We start from the raw sequence: 13193 nt of genomic DNA, 5'->3' as shown, positions 1-13193 counted from the left end.
GCGAGGTGCAAGCATCAAAGGATTGATCGACTAACCATGAAACCGAAGCTCTCGTACATTGGCACCTCCCTCAATAACGTTCAAGCCCAGACTTGGGTTCCCAACTCCCTCGCACTCATGCAAGCCGTCGTCTCTCCGCTCTTTTCCTCTGCATCTGATGTCTTTCAGGCGCGCAAGTGGCTTCTCGTTGGGACTTCGGCCATTTCGTTGATTGGCGCAGCCATTGCCCCCGGTTCGACAGATATTTACCGGCTGATCGCAGCTACGGTGCTCATTGGTGTTGGCTTTTCGTCCGTAGGGCTGGCCTTTGCCGTCCCGAGTGAGATCTTGCCGCGGAAATGGAGGCCTAGTAAGTTTGACCACTCATCCGAGCGCCGCAGGCTTGGGGGAGCGTCATGTGTTGACACTTTGGTTATAGTGTCCCAGGCAGTAATGAATATTGCCGCTTGTCTCGGTGCCGTAACCGGCCCATTGGTTATCGGGGCATTCACCAAGGCGGATGAGATGAATGGTTGGAAGAATTTCTATGTATGCCAATAACTATCCTACCTGAATATATGACCAGCACTCTAAACATCAATAGTGGGTGCAAATGGCCCTCTGGGGCGCCACGGCAATAGGAATCTTCTTTGGCTATCGGCCCCCAAAGCGACATACTCGACTCGACCACCTCTCCATCTGGCAAAAGCTCACGCACCTGGATCTACCGGGGTTTGGTCTACTCACAACTGGGCTCACTTTGTTCCTAGTCGCTTTGAACCTCGGAGGCGGTTTATTCTCATGGACAAACGCCCGTGTGCTGTCTCTGATGATCATTGGATTGGTAATCATAGTTTGCTTTGGAGTGTACGAGTGGAAAGGTACAAAGACAGGCATTCTGCATCATGAGCTCTTCCAAGGAGGGAAAGCAGCTGGCCGCACGTTTGCCCTCTGCATTGTCCTCATGTTGATCGAAGGCATACTATTGTTCTCATATGTCATTTTCTATCCTATCATGTAAGCGTCTCGATCCCCTTTCATGGTCTCTTCTCATCACAATCAACCTGACAATGCCGGGTAGGACATCTCAGCTCTTTGAAAAAGATCCTTTCCTCCTTACCGTCAGGGGCCTGCCTTTCTGGGTTGTCTCCGGCTTGTCCACCGCCGTGTGGGGTTACTGGAGCATGCGGCTCGGGACCGTTCGCACGCCGCTCTTCACCGGCTTCCTAATCTACACGGCCGGACTTGTCGGCCTCGCCACCATCAGGCCCCGCGACGATCTCAGATGCCTCATATTCGCCGGCCTCGCCGGTCTCGGCTTCGGCGCCCCGCTAGTCCTGATCACAGCGGCCGTCCAGCTCTCGACGCCGCACCACCTGATCGCCACCGCCACCGCCGTAGCGACCTCCGCCCGGGCGGTTGGCGCGACAGTCTTCACGGCCATATACAGCGCTGCTTACGGCTCCGTTATTGGTGTGAAGTTGCCCAATGGCATCACTAGCGCCGCAATCAAGACGGGCCTCGAGGCTGACTACGTCCCCTCGTTCATTGGCGCCCTGACATCGCAGAATACCACAGCACTATACGCGATTCCAGGAGTCAACTCCACGATCATCGACGCGGTCATGGGAGCTGAGAACCAGGCGTATGCTGACTCGCTGCATGTCGTCTACTATATCGCGATTCCTTTCGGAGTCGTGGCGTGTTTCATTTGCTTCTTCCTGGGCGATCTGCGCTCGACTATGAACTACCGGGTCGATGCACCCGTAGAGAATCTGACGGCTAGGAGGCACCCCGCTGAAAAGTAAGCAACTTGAAGGCTTTGTATCATAAACGACTGGTGCCTTGTACTGTAGGACGTGAGAAGAAGGAGAAAGGGAGAAATACGACGTTGTCAAACGCGCCAAGCCGAGGCTTGCATATTGCTTTTTTTATTTTGTGTAGTCAGGATTCTGGCTGGTAAACAAACTGATTTTAGTTGCTTTTAGAGCTGCTTTGAGTCATCATCTATCCGGTAGCCAGTTTCGTTCCTGTATATCCATGGTGTCTTCAATTTATGTGTACTGGATTCCCCCCAGAAAGACGATTGACAGGCTCGTTTGGAACATCGTGAAGTCAATCCGTAAGTAAGTTGCGAACTTGTTGTACTATCTTGACATTGATTTCACTGCTCAGTCATGCACTTCTGAAGCACACAGAGCTTCCACGACGCGTTCAGATGTTGCCCAGAGCTCCTGCGCAAGCTTCTCGTCACTGGCATCGCCAGTAAGCGCCTCTATCAAGCCCGGAGGAACCAAGAATGCGCCCTTGTAGATATTCTTCTCAGCAAATATTTTAGGACTGGTACCTGCAAACAGCGCTGTTACAGCTCCTTCAGCTGGTGTCAGCCTGCCATCGAGAGCACCAGGTTCATTCCCCGACAACCAGTTCATAACTCCATCTATGATTAGGAGGGTAATTATTAGTAAACGTAACCCTAAGTAAAGACCTTAAGGACACTCTATACCTGTATTGATTAGCCCTGGATGAAGAGCTATTGAAAAAGCATCGATGTTCGCCCTATCAAAGTTCTTCTGGAGCTGTCTTGCAAATAGAATGTTTGCGAGTTTTGATAGACCTTTGAGCAGCAGTTAGTTCAGAACAGATGAATGACGACTGACATCCCATCCGGAACGAGTGGCAGGATTTCTCACTGTATCGAGTGAAGTCTGCACCGCCAATTATGGTAGGCTCCATTTCGGCGTTGAAACTATCTAAGGAGTCAAATCGAATACCAAGAGGGAGGGTTTTATATGATGTTGCTGCGATCTACGATACAATCAGCCAGAGCATCGAACAACGTAACGGATCATTCATACTGTCACGACCCGAACATCCCTAGTGATCTTCGCCGTCTGCTCCAAGAGAAGCATAAGTGTTTCTGTTAAGACGAAGGGACCAAGATGACTAAGAAATTATTATGTTATCATAGAAAATGAGATAGTCAGGGGAAAACTAACTTGGTAGCGAAAGAAACCGAGATACCATCGGCATTCAGCACCAGCGGCATCGAGATACTAAAGAACATATTAGATTTAGATATAACACGGAGCTTATATAGGGAAAGATATTTTACATAGCAGCATTATGAACCAAGATATCCAACCTGCTCTCCGACTTTAGTATCGCCTGACCAGCGTCTTGGACAGCTTTCACATCCCCTAAGTCGGCGATAAAGGGGACTAGCTGATCTTCAGCAATATTTGGATTCGCCTTTTTCATCTCGTATATGGCTAACTGGGCCTTGGCTTTGCTTCGGGCTCCGATATATACCTTTGCGTTTTTGCTGGCTAGCTGGTAGGCTATATGGAAGCCCATCCCCCCTGGCGAGCTAGATACGTTAGAATGAGGAGATTAAACAAGAAGATGGCTAACAAACTTTGCGCCTGTCACTAAAGCAACCCTACCGGTCAAATTCGGTACGTCATCGCTGATGCGCCATTTCTACTGATTGATTAGCTGGGGTGGATATATCAAGACTCCGACACGTACCGTCATTCCTGTAACGCTGCTGGGCTGATTCGCCATGGTGCAGAGGTTCCAGGTTAGGGTAGGAAGTCTGTCGTCGCTGGAGCTAACGCCAATATGTTGGAACCAACAGAACATAATCCAATACAGGCCATCTTTGGACAATAAAGTTTTTTATATAAGGAGACTACGTTTCCGGCTAGACAAGGCTCGCATCGCATCGCATCACATCGCATCCGGCACAATATGTCGGTCGCAGTAAAGCGAGCCTAAATTAGACTAGGTGCTACTCGGGCTGTCGGCCGCCGCTAAATCATGTTTCACTTGCACTGTTAGGTAAGGCCAGGGCATAATCAGAAACTAGCTGGCGATCTCTGCCCAGATTGTGAGGTAACAGTACTTCACTGAATCGGCATCTAAAACTTGAAAAGTATGTTGACGGGAGCTTGCACGAGCTTCGTTTCCTTAAGCTTTGCTACCACTGGATCTCTTCACCTCGCACATGTGCTAGCTCCTGTCAAATTGTCTTTGATCAGATTAGAGTGAGCATGAGGCTGGTTTAGCTATCTTCTTCGTATGCGATATCTATTGGCTGCATTTGCCTATGAACTGCAAATTGTGAGAAAAAACAGCTGCGAGGCCTGATTTTGCCTGCTCGGAGCCCCTGTCTGGAAGTATCGAAGCGTAAGGAGGCTCATTTATCTTGTCAGCTGGATTGCATGTCGGCAAGCAGAAGTTTTCAGAGGCAATTAGCACAACAAGGCCGGCATCCCAATTTGCCGTGTCATTCGCATGATCACGGTTTTCTTGTTGAGGCATGTGTGCAGCCATGCTCTTGCTCTCGAAGTCGATGGAAGTTGAAGCTCGCGCGAGACTGTTGATCGCGCCGGCTTCCTAGCCTATGCCCTCGACGGATAGTGTGTAGAAGACGTCGCCACCAACGTGCCGTAGAGTTGTGATGGAGCACCATTCATATATCTAGGAAGGGACATTACTAGTCTAATTTGCACATAGTCAACAGCAGGGGTGCCGATAAGAGCACTACCGGATCCTGTTTGTAAGACTTCATATTATTCGCCCATCGTCATCGTCAAGTCCTCCCACGTTCCGTGAAGCATATTGCCAAATAGAAATATGATCCTACCTGGGGTAAAGCAGATAGAGCACTCAGTCATCAAAGTCATGACCATACACCGGATCCGGGAAAAGCCAAAGTTAGAAAGCGTGAGATCTTGGCACTGTTGGCAGTGTCACTTTGCGTCAAACTAGAGACTGTTCCTATCAGCGGAATCTTGCCACGTCGCTAGCACTGAGGAAGGTGATATTGACTGAAAGAAAAAAGAGGTACACCTTGAAAGCACCATGCAGTAACTAGGCTACTACTGTGCACAACATCCTCGGTTTTTGAAATGTACCAAGACATACCAAATACGGGTGTTAAGACTCAAAAATATATCATTAGCCGAACCTGAAATAATGGGCAGATTAGTAAACGTATCACAGATAGCGAGTAATGGGGATATAATGTGTGCTCGGTCGTAGGTATTGACCTATGCTGGAGAAGGACGCTATGTCTAAGACTGGTCCCAGCCGGTCTAAACACAACGGTCTGTCGGGTAACATAACTTACATAGACAGCTCTTAATTGTGCGTAACGTCCTTATGTAGTTTTCCTGGCTCCTCTATTAGACGATTCACCCTAGCCCTGTATAATGGCAGGCGGATCTGGCGAGCAATTGATTAGAAATCCTGGCTCTCGCTAATTCTGAGGCATGTAAGTTGCTGTATGGCTACTTATTAGTGATTGACAAGGGCGTTTAGGCATCAACGTGAAGCCATGGTCTCTACTTATGTTTCTGAGTTTCTCAGACGTGGGAACCTGACTTCAAACACGATGTCCGACTAATAGTGTAATTGCCCACAATACCCAACTCGCAAACGTAAACTGCATATCATCATTTCTCACAACCATCATACCAGGTTAGGGTTCAAACAATGGAGACCAACAAAAATGTCTCAATGAAGAAGGAAAAGGAGGAGAGAGAGAGACCAAAAAAAAAAAAAAACGTACAACACCAGGGATTCGCTGGTCGTCACCGACCCAACTACTAGTCTAGCCCTCAGCAGCTTGTCAATTGGCAGAGCGAACGGGATGCCGAATTCTCTACTGGGTATGGTCGTACGTGTTAGTTTTCGTTCGAGTTCTGGCTCTTATTGACTGGACAAGTCTTCTGGCCCTGGTCATCACGAGGCTACGCCTGGCTTGGAATGTTGAGTATCCACATCCCGCAACAGAAGGGGTGATCCGTCATCAAACATGACCCGTACAATAAAGTGGATTATGGGATCCTAAGATTGTAAGTATTCGACAGTTGACACACATCGGATTAGTAGTAACAAGGGCAACCAGATCAGAGTCATTCCGGTAAGCCAGGCCCTGAGTGAAGATATACAGAGTGTTCACCAGCCTAACTATTCTAGTTCATCTGTGTAATCCGAAATCTTAGAGGACACTATAGAAAATAAGGGCTCAGTCAGAATACTATATGACAGAAAACCGAGCGCAGGCGTGCCTGTAATTAAACCTAATAATTAGAGAAACAATTTGAGCATGGTAGAAAAGGAGTTATAGCTACAAAGCGACCGAAACATTACAATGCTTATTACCACCTGCACTCCTCGTTGTCATACAACTAATCTACTGTCCTGACACACCCTTTACACCTTTTAGACACGTCGTTAGAGGGGCCGGGTCGTACGTAGGTCGCATTTATGCGATCTTGAATTGCACGCGCTTGAAACCGTCATGGTAGTTCAGGGCATCCCGGCTCTGCGTCATTATCCTCTGTATAGTTTATCAGAAGCCTCGAACGAATCATTGACGGCGGACAGGGAATGCCTCATCCGAACGGTCCAGACAATGCAGTAGTTGACATGGGTAGGAGATGACGGCGGACAAACCCGAGACCGAGACCGAGTGTGGATCTCATCGCTTTCCCCACAGCGTTCTTGGCATACGGCTGAGCCATGACACCTCACAGCGACAAAGACACTTTGGGTATCCCTCGCAGTCATGCAGACTGTATCAGCTTTTATTTCTATATTCTACATCTAGCTGGGCCCGGTCGTCAACGATAAAGAACAGAGCTGGGTTCACATCTAGGAGCAAAGTGCATCGTGTCTTTCTACTTCATCAGACGGCACTCCGAGTAACAAGCAACTGAATATTGAAAAAATCTGGAAATTTTTGTTCGCACATTCCACCTCTGAAAATACAAGTATTCCTCGAAGCGCCTTCCTAGCATTGTCCAATTGCGAATCCTCCTGCTTTGAAGTCGGTAGTGACTTATGTCTTAGCCTTTCAGATAATGGCACAGATGACTAGTACGAAGAGCAGATCTTTTGCAACAAGGATGCTTGAGGCAGCTCCGCTGGAAGCGGCACCTGGAGATGAGGTTTGGGATACAACAGACGACGCTGTTGCCGGGATAGCAGTGGAAGAAGCTGTGTTGATTGGCCAAAACCAGTTACTCGTAGCCGTAGCAGCGCCTATAGATGCGCACAGCGAAGCCGCGGCGCTCTGAGCCTCGATTACTTGGCCGACATTGCATTTCGTAAATAGGCACGATCCGGCGTCACTGGCAACTGCTCCCTGATTGTTGGAAGAACACCAGCAGGCCGCGTCGGATGCGCTACAACCGACCTGGGAGACAGCACTCTCCCAGCAGGGTGTCTAAAAAGAGGCAGTGTTAATGAAGCTTGGACAAAGGCAAAGCCGCAATAGCAATATAGTATTTCGACTTACAGCGCATTGGGGCTGCCCTGGGAAGTCCTGAGCGGTGCCAAAAGAAGCGAGGAGAGCAAGACCTAACAGATTAATTTGCATGGCTGTTCGGAATTGAAGATACGTTTGTGCAGTAGCCGCACTAAAACAGCATTGACTGGGGTATTTCCTTTTCCTGAGGCAAGGAGTTGTCGTTTTCCCTGGAGTAAGAGGCACAACAATATGTGTCGACGCTCTCCGCTTATATACCAGTCAAGGGAGCCTTATCAAACCGCGAAAGCTTGTTATCCTTGGGTGCCAAGAGTTCTTATGCATCTCGGTGTCGCTTTTGACGCGTCACTGCAATCAGCGAATGCGAAAGGGGAGGCCCGGCTTGTGGAGGCGCTTGAAACCCAAGTCCAAATCTAAAACACATACACGGTTCGACGCGTATACGCCGTATAAACCAGGAGGCAAGGACAAGTACTGACCAGCGAGACATAGCTTTCTTAAAACCTAAAGCTACTATCATGTCTTCGCGTCTTGTTTTCTTGGATATGTTTGCTGTAGTCTGCTCGCCTCCCAGCTCATCTCCCATTTTGCTTTCGAAGTGCAAGCTTCTTCCTCCCCGTTGAATCCTTTTTCATCGATTTTGTCCACGATATCGCCTAGAATATACAAAGACAACATGGGGCTCTTCACTAATCGGTACAAGATAGCAATTCATGTCATTCAGTTCATACTAATCATCACTGTCCTTATCTTGTCCGCCGTACGCCTTCTAAAACCAACCCCAGGTGCTCCAAGAACACGGGCGAACACAATGGCTCTCGGCATGGTATGTTCATATATGGCCATATTTGGAACAATGTCTTAGGATGCTTTTAAGACTGATCCTCATTCACAATAGAGTGCAAAATCCCTTATCATCATGTCCTACCAAGTCTTGAGCGAACATGTTCACGCATTTAAGAAATGGGCCAGCCTTAAAGCATATGTGATTCTGAACGCTCTCGAGATCGTCTTCTGGGCTGCGGTTGCCTTCTTGATGATCCAAGCGAATTCGCAGTTCTGCGTTGGCCTAAGCTGCACTCTCAGCTGGATTGTCATCGTTCTAGCTATTATATTGAGGTACGAGTTCTGGCATATTTTCTACACCCATCACTCTTTGTTCACCATGCATTGGGCACAAGTTTAACTAGTCATCACAATCTAGCACCCTGGCTAGCTATATGACAGTGGTTACATATTTGGATTTACGTTACTTCAAACAATTCGGACAGCACCGCGATTCCCGGAAGGAGGAAGACCAGAAGGCTCTGTGGCCAGCCGACCCTATCATGATGCATGATAGGGAAATGCAAGGAAGGGCGGAACGACATACGACACATGTCAGCCAAAATGGACGTAGAGATCATCCGAGTCTCAGAGAGTCTCGAAGCCCGGGCTACCCTGAGCTCTCAAACAAACGTGGAGTTCACAGAGGGCGTCGGATTTCCGTAGGACAGAAGAACCATACATACGAGAGTCACTCGCATCATTCCAATCGCCGACACTCCTCTGGCCATCCAAGGTACCACCACCACCAACCACTCCAGCAATACCACCACCAACACCGACATCACCAACAACAGAACCAACGACAGCAACATCACCACCGACACCATAGGAGAACTAGCAGTCAAAGAAGATACTACGAAGAAAGGCTGCAAGTCAGTCCACCGAGATACCCCACAGAGAGCCTGTTGGATTATTATTCGAACTAAGAACAAAGCACTACCGCAGGAGTTGGCTTCATAGAGCTTTGGCTAGCATTAAAACATACAGGGAGGGGGAAATGAGTCAGGCTTGCCATTTTCCTAAAAAGCAGACATGTAGATATCGATATTAATACGACCATAAGAACAATCCAACTAACAGCACTTGTTGAGGAAAGAAGTGATTTTCAACTTCCATTCTACGATCGCCATCCCAGCCTACAGCAGCAGCATCAATGCGAGACACTTAGCACCTTCCAGTACCTCACAAGCATACTGGGCGAGGACGAGGGACCCTTGGAGGCCACTAGTTATGGGGTCATGACTGCTGCGCATATTGAAAGTCGCACATGTCTGTCCCTCAGTCTGAAAGGCGGGGCTAGCCGTCAGTGAAGACAGGCGCGGCACTCAATTCTGGAGGCAACCCTCATTCAAGGAAGGGGCAACCAGTCTCGCACTATCAACAATTTTCAATGACAAAAGTCGTGTACAAAGCAATATAGCATTATGTGACAAAAAAGGAGCTCCACTCAGCTCACTAAGCACTGACAGGGGTCTTCCGTACGTGTATATATAACGCCTACGAGCACCTACATGTCTTTTGTAAGATCTATATAGTTAACAGAACTTATCACTACCATTCATATGCTCGTATCGGCTATCTACAAATCGTCACACATTAGCCAGGAAAGTTCCGTGTTAGACTAGGATAAGTTTAGATAGGAGAGCGGTGATCCCTGCCTGAACCTGGATTTGGACACGTTGATCCCTTGTTCTTTTGGTAGCAGGACTAGCCTGCCATCAGAGTAATCTGAAGAGCATTATGACAAAAGAAATTGTCACCTGACTACTACAATGATTCTAAGTAGCAGCCAGTCCTGCCGCATTGGTGCTCGCATCAACATGCTCGCGAGACCGAATACTGGAAGCAGCAGCAGCACAACCACCATCTATCATGACTGGATACGTCGACCGCAAGTTTGTTTATACTAGGCTGTCTGCTCAAGCAGGATTAACATGTGAGAAACGAAGCCGCGGGAAAACAGACGATGAACGAGCCAAATTACGCGGAAGAAGTTGCACAGCCCGCCCGCTGTGATCGATGCACAACTCAATAACAACGCTGCCAAGTCTCTGGCATCATTGGAGCCTCAAAATTCCAATTTCGATGTGATCGCAGCATTGGAGGAAAACGTTATGTTTTCGCCGAACGATAAGTCCAGTGCTAAGGCAGTTCCCCAAGGACCTTATGCAAACAACCCAGCTTTCCCCAGGACCAGGACGGAAGAGAAGATCATGGTGGAACGTCGTCACGTAGGTCGACAGAAGCGACAAAACTTAGAGTCAACACAGTATCAACAGCTGCTCAAGCAATACAATCAGCACATGGAGATTCAAGCTAGCGGCCGACATGAGCAAAGCAGCTCTCTCCGAAAAATCTTTGTCTCCTGAGTCTATTCTCGAGGGCATGCCCTGCCTTGAATTCGGACAACGGCTAAATGATACTTTGTCAATTTCTTATCGCTAGGCTTCTGACAAGTGGATCAGGAAGAATTGCAGACGCTGTCGGCATCCTTCAGTCTCTTAATGAATGTCTTAATGGCACCTAGCTTGCGCCCATGTCTCGCCGCGGGGCATGTCTTGTTTCGTATTTGCGCTTCAGGACACTAGCACCTACCGATAGATCAGAAGTGGTAGCAAACTGGAGGAATACGATTTCCCCCACGGTGCTGCTGCCGTCTCTGCACAATCACGTTCTCATCCTGCGATACTCCGCCGCTTATTCACGATCAGCTTCAGACATCCGACGCAGCAGGTTCAACCCAGCCAGAAGACGCAGTTCTGGGTAGGTAGAAGGTTGTGGTATGCATCGGGCTATTGATACATTTCTTTTTGTTTTAAGACCTTTGGCTACAGTCTTGGCAATTCCGAATACAATCTTCTGATCCTAATAAGGGTAGTTCCGGTTTTGAACCGCTTCGCAATGGGTTCGCCACAGAGTAGCGAGACCGAGACCGAGACCGACCTGACATATTCATTCATATAAGTTGCCTTGAATGGTCCACGCCCGGTGCTGTTTTCTTCTTCATTTGATACATCCTTTCAGTCTAGTCCCTGGTAAGTAATGAGAGATGACACAGGCTTGAGGTGCCTTCAATGGCTTATCCGTGGGATCCAACTTGGCTCTAGTGCGCTTCTGCTTGCAGTCTACTCGTATTTCTTGGCAACATTAGCCGCACATGGATTTAAGATACACACCGACATTCGAGCTGTCGAAGGGATTGCTGGGAGCGCTGTACTATATACTCTTTTAGGCGTCCTTCTGATCTGCTGCATGGGCGAGTTTCACTTGGCATCCGCTATAGCTATGGTCTCAGACATGGCCTTCATGGCTGCATTCATCTACTTAGCTGTTGCCAACAAGGATGGGGTCGGCAGCTGTCGTGGTGAAGTTGATACTCCCTACGGCCGCGGGCTAGCTAAGACTAAAGTCAAGGGGAGGAAGAGAGGCTCTTTGGCATTGCCTACTTATGGAGTAGCATGTAAGTTGCAAAAGGCTTGCTTGGCTGCTGCTATCATTGCGATGTGCGTGTCTGCTCCGTTATATCGGCATGGTCCCCGTATTATCACAAACGGCTAACTGTTGTCCAAAGAATATTATTTATCTTCTCAATAAGCATCAACTTTTCTCTCTCACGGTTTCATTACAAGAAGAAACGAGATAATAATAAGCATTATGGATACGGATTTGCGGAAAGGAGCCTCTTTCTAAGACCTCAGATCGGTTCACCACATGGAGCTCACGATGATCTTCCCAATCACGTCTTTCGGAGCGAAGTCAACACGTCTCCGAGGCAGTCGTTCGATCAAAATGTAGGAACATATGATGTTTTTGAACCGAGTGTCAATATGGTCATTCGTAAAGAAAATACCGAGTTTAGACGCCAGGACTGTCAACCTCTATACCCAGTTTGACACAACTTCCTAAATAGAAAATGTAAATTCTAGAAATAGACTCCAAGGCCTATTTGTATTGCATGGAAAGTATCGATGTCTTGATACCCATCATCTCCCCATAGTAGCATATCCCGCGGTAGAGCGAAAGAAATAATTTGTATTCCTTCTTTGCTATTGATGTCAAAGAGAAATGGAGCTTTCGAATCGCATACCACGCGACGGAATACCTACTCTATCTCCTTATCTCACAGACAGAAATTTGTACTAATCGAGGATAAGAAAAGAGTAGGAGTATTTAGTCAATAGTGTGACAAATAAAGATTATTAGTAAGGAGTGATTACCATCGTGACAATGAAAATGAAGCCTTAGAAGATAGCCAAGAGCCAAGTCGGCAACGAATTGACAGATCTCACGAGATGGAATTTAAGCGTCTTGGATTTGAGAATATAAGGATGGGTTGCAGCGTATTGTGGATTTGACACGATCTGGGAGGCAGGGAATGGGGCACTTGGTGAGGATCGAATTTTCTCACACTATACATGTAGATGCTTGGGTCCCAATGGACTCACGGTGTGCTTGTTCCGTATTCTGAAAATGGAGCCCTTTCCTTAGGTTGTCCCAATGGCAGTAGAGTCAGGCATACCGTGTTGAATAGCGGCATTGTGCTCTGCTTTCGCCCATCGATCCAACCCGTTTTTGTCAAGATTCGCACATGCGACTACCTCGAGAGCAGAGGGTCTTCCTATATGCCCTATACGTCGTCATCGTCTAGTGAACACTACTAGGGAATACCTGGCCTTTATAGTAGAGGATATACTAAAGCTATTTTGATATTTTGTATAGGGTATATAGACGAAAAATAAACAACTAGGGGGTAGATATCTTTCTAAAATAAGAGATAGAAATCTTTTAGTTTTTATATAAGAAAACTATTAAATTAGAATCTATAGGAATGAGCGCGGCGTCATTGATGGTTACCCACAAACTCTAGAGATTGAAGAAGTATTTACTGATATGTGTTATCGCAGGGTTAGGTCAGACGTATTGGACTGCCATGAAGAATAACCCGACCGTTGAGCGGCACGCGCTCTTCGGCACCGATGGCCGAGACGTGCTATCATCTCAGGAACTAATATGAGAAACTCGCCCAGCTGGTTCATTCTCTATACTAACTCGAGCAATATTCTGATTAGTGATATGAATTTGCATGTGTATAGCCCTAATGCCG

General features: G+C 47.5%; 1 protein-coding gene across 1 annotated transcript; it reads left to right on the top strand.

Annotated features, from left to right (window-relative positions):
• Positions 1-36: 36 nt before the first annotated feature.
• UCRPA7_2465 (putative siderophore iron protein) lies at positions 37-2168 on the top strand (the record flags this gene model as incomplete). Its single annotated transcript, XM_007915038.1, has 6 exons — positions 37-349; positions 419-528; positions 584-996; positions 1061-1783; positions 2058-2101; positions 2155-2168. The coding sequence occupies 6 exons, from the start codon at positions 37-39 to the stop codon at positions 2166-2168; spliced, it is 1617 nt and encodes a 538-aa protein (XP_007913229.1).
• Between the last annotated feature and the right edge of the window lie 11025 nt (positions 2169-13193).

This window comes from Phaeoacremonium minimum (assembly GCF_000392275.1).
Source record: "Phaeoacremonium minimum UCRPA7 unplaced genomic scaffold PA7_03_scaffold_161, whole genome shotgun sequence".
In the NCBI taxonomy this organism is placed as follows: Eukaryota; Fungi; Ascomycota; class Sordariomycetes; order Togniniales; family Togniniaceae; genus Phaeoacremonium; species Phaeoacremonium minimum.
This window is presented reverse-complemented; position numbering and strand designations above follow the sequence as displayed.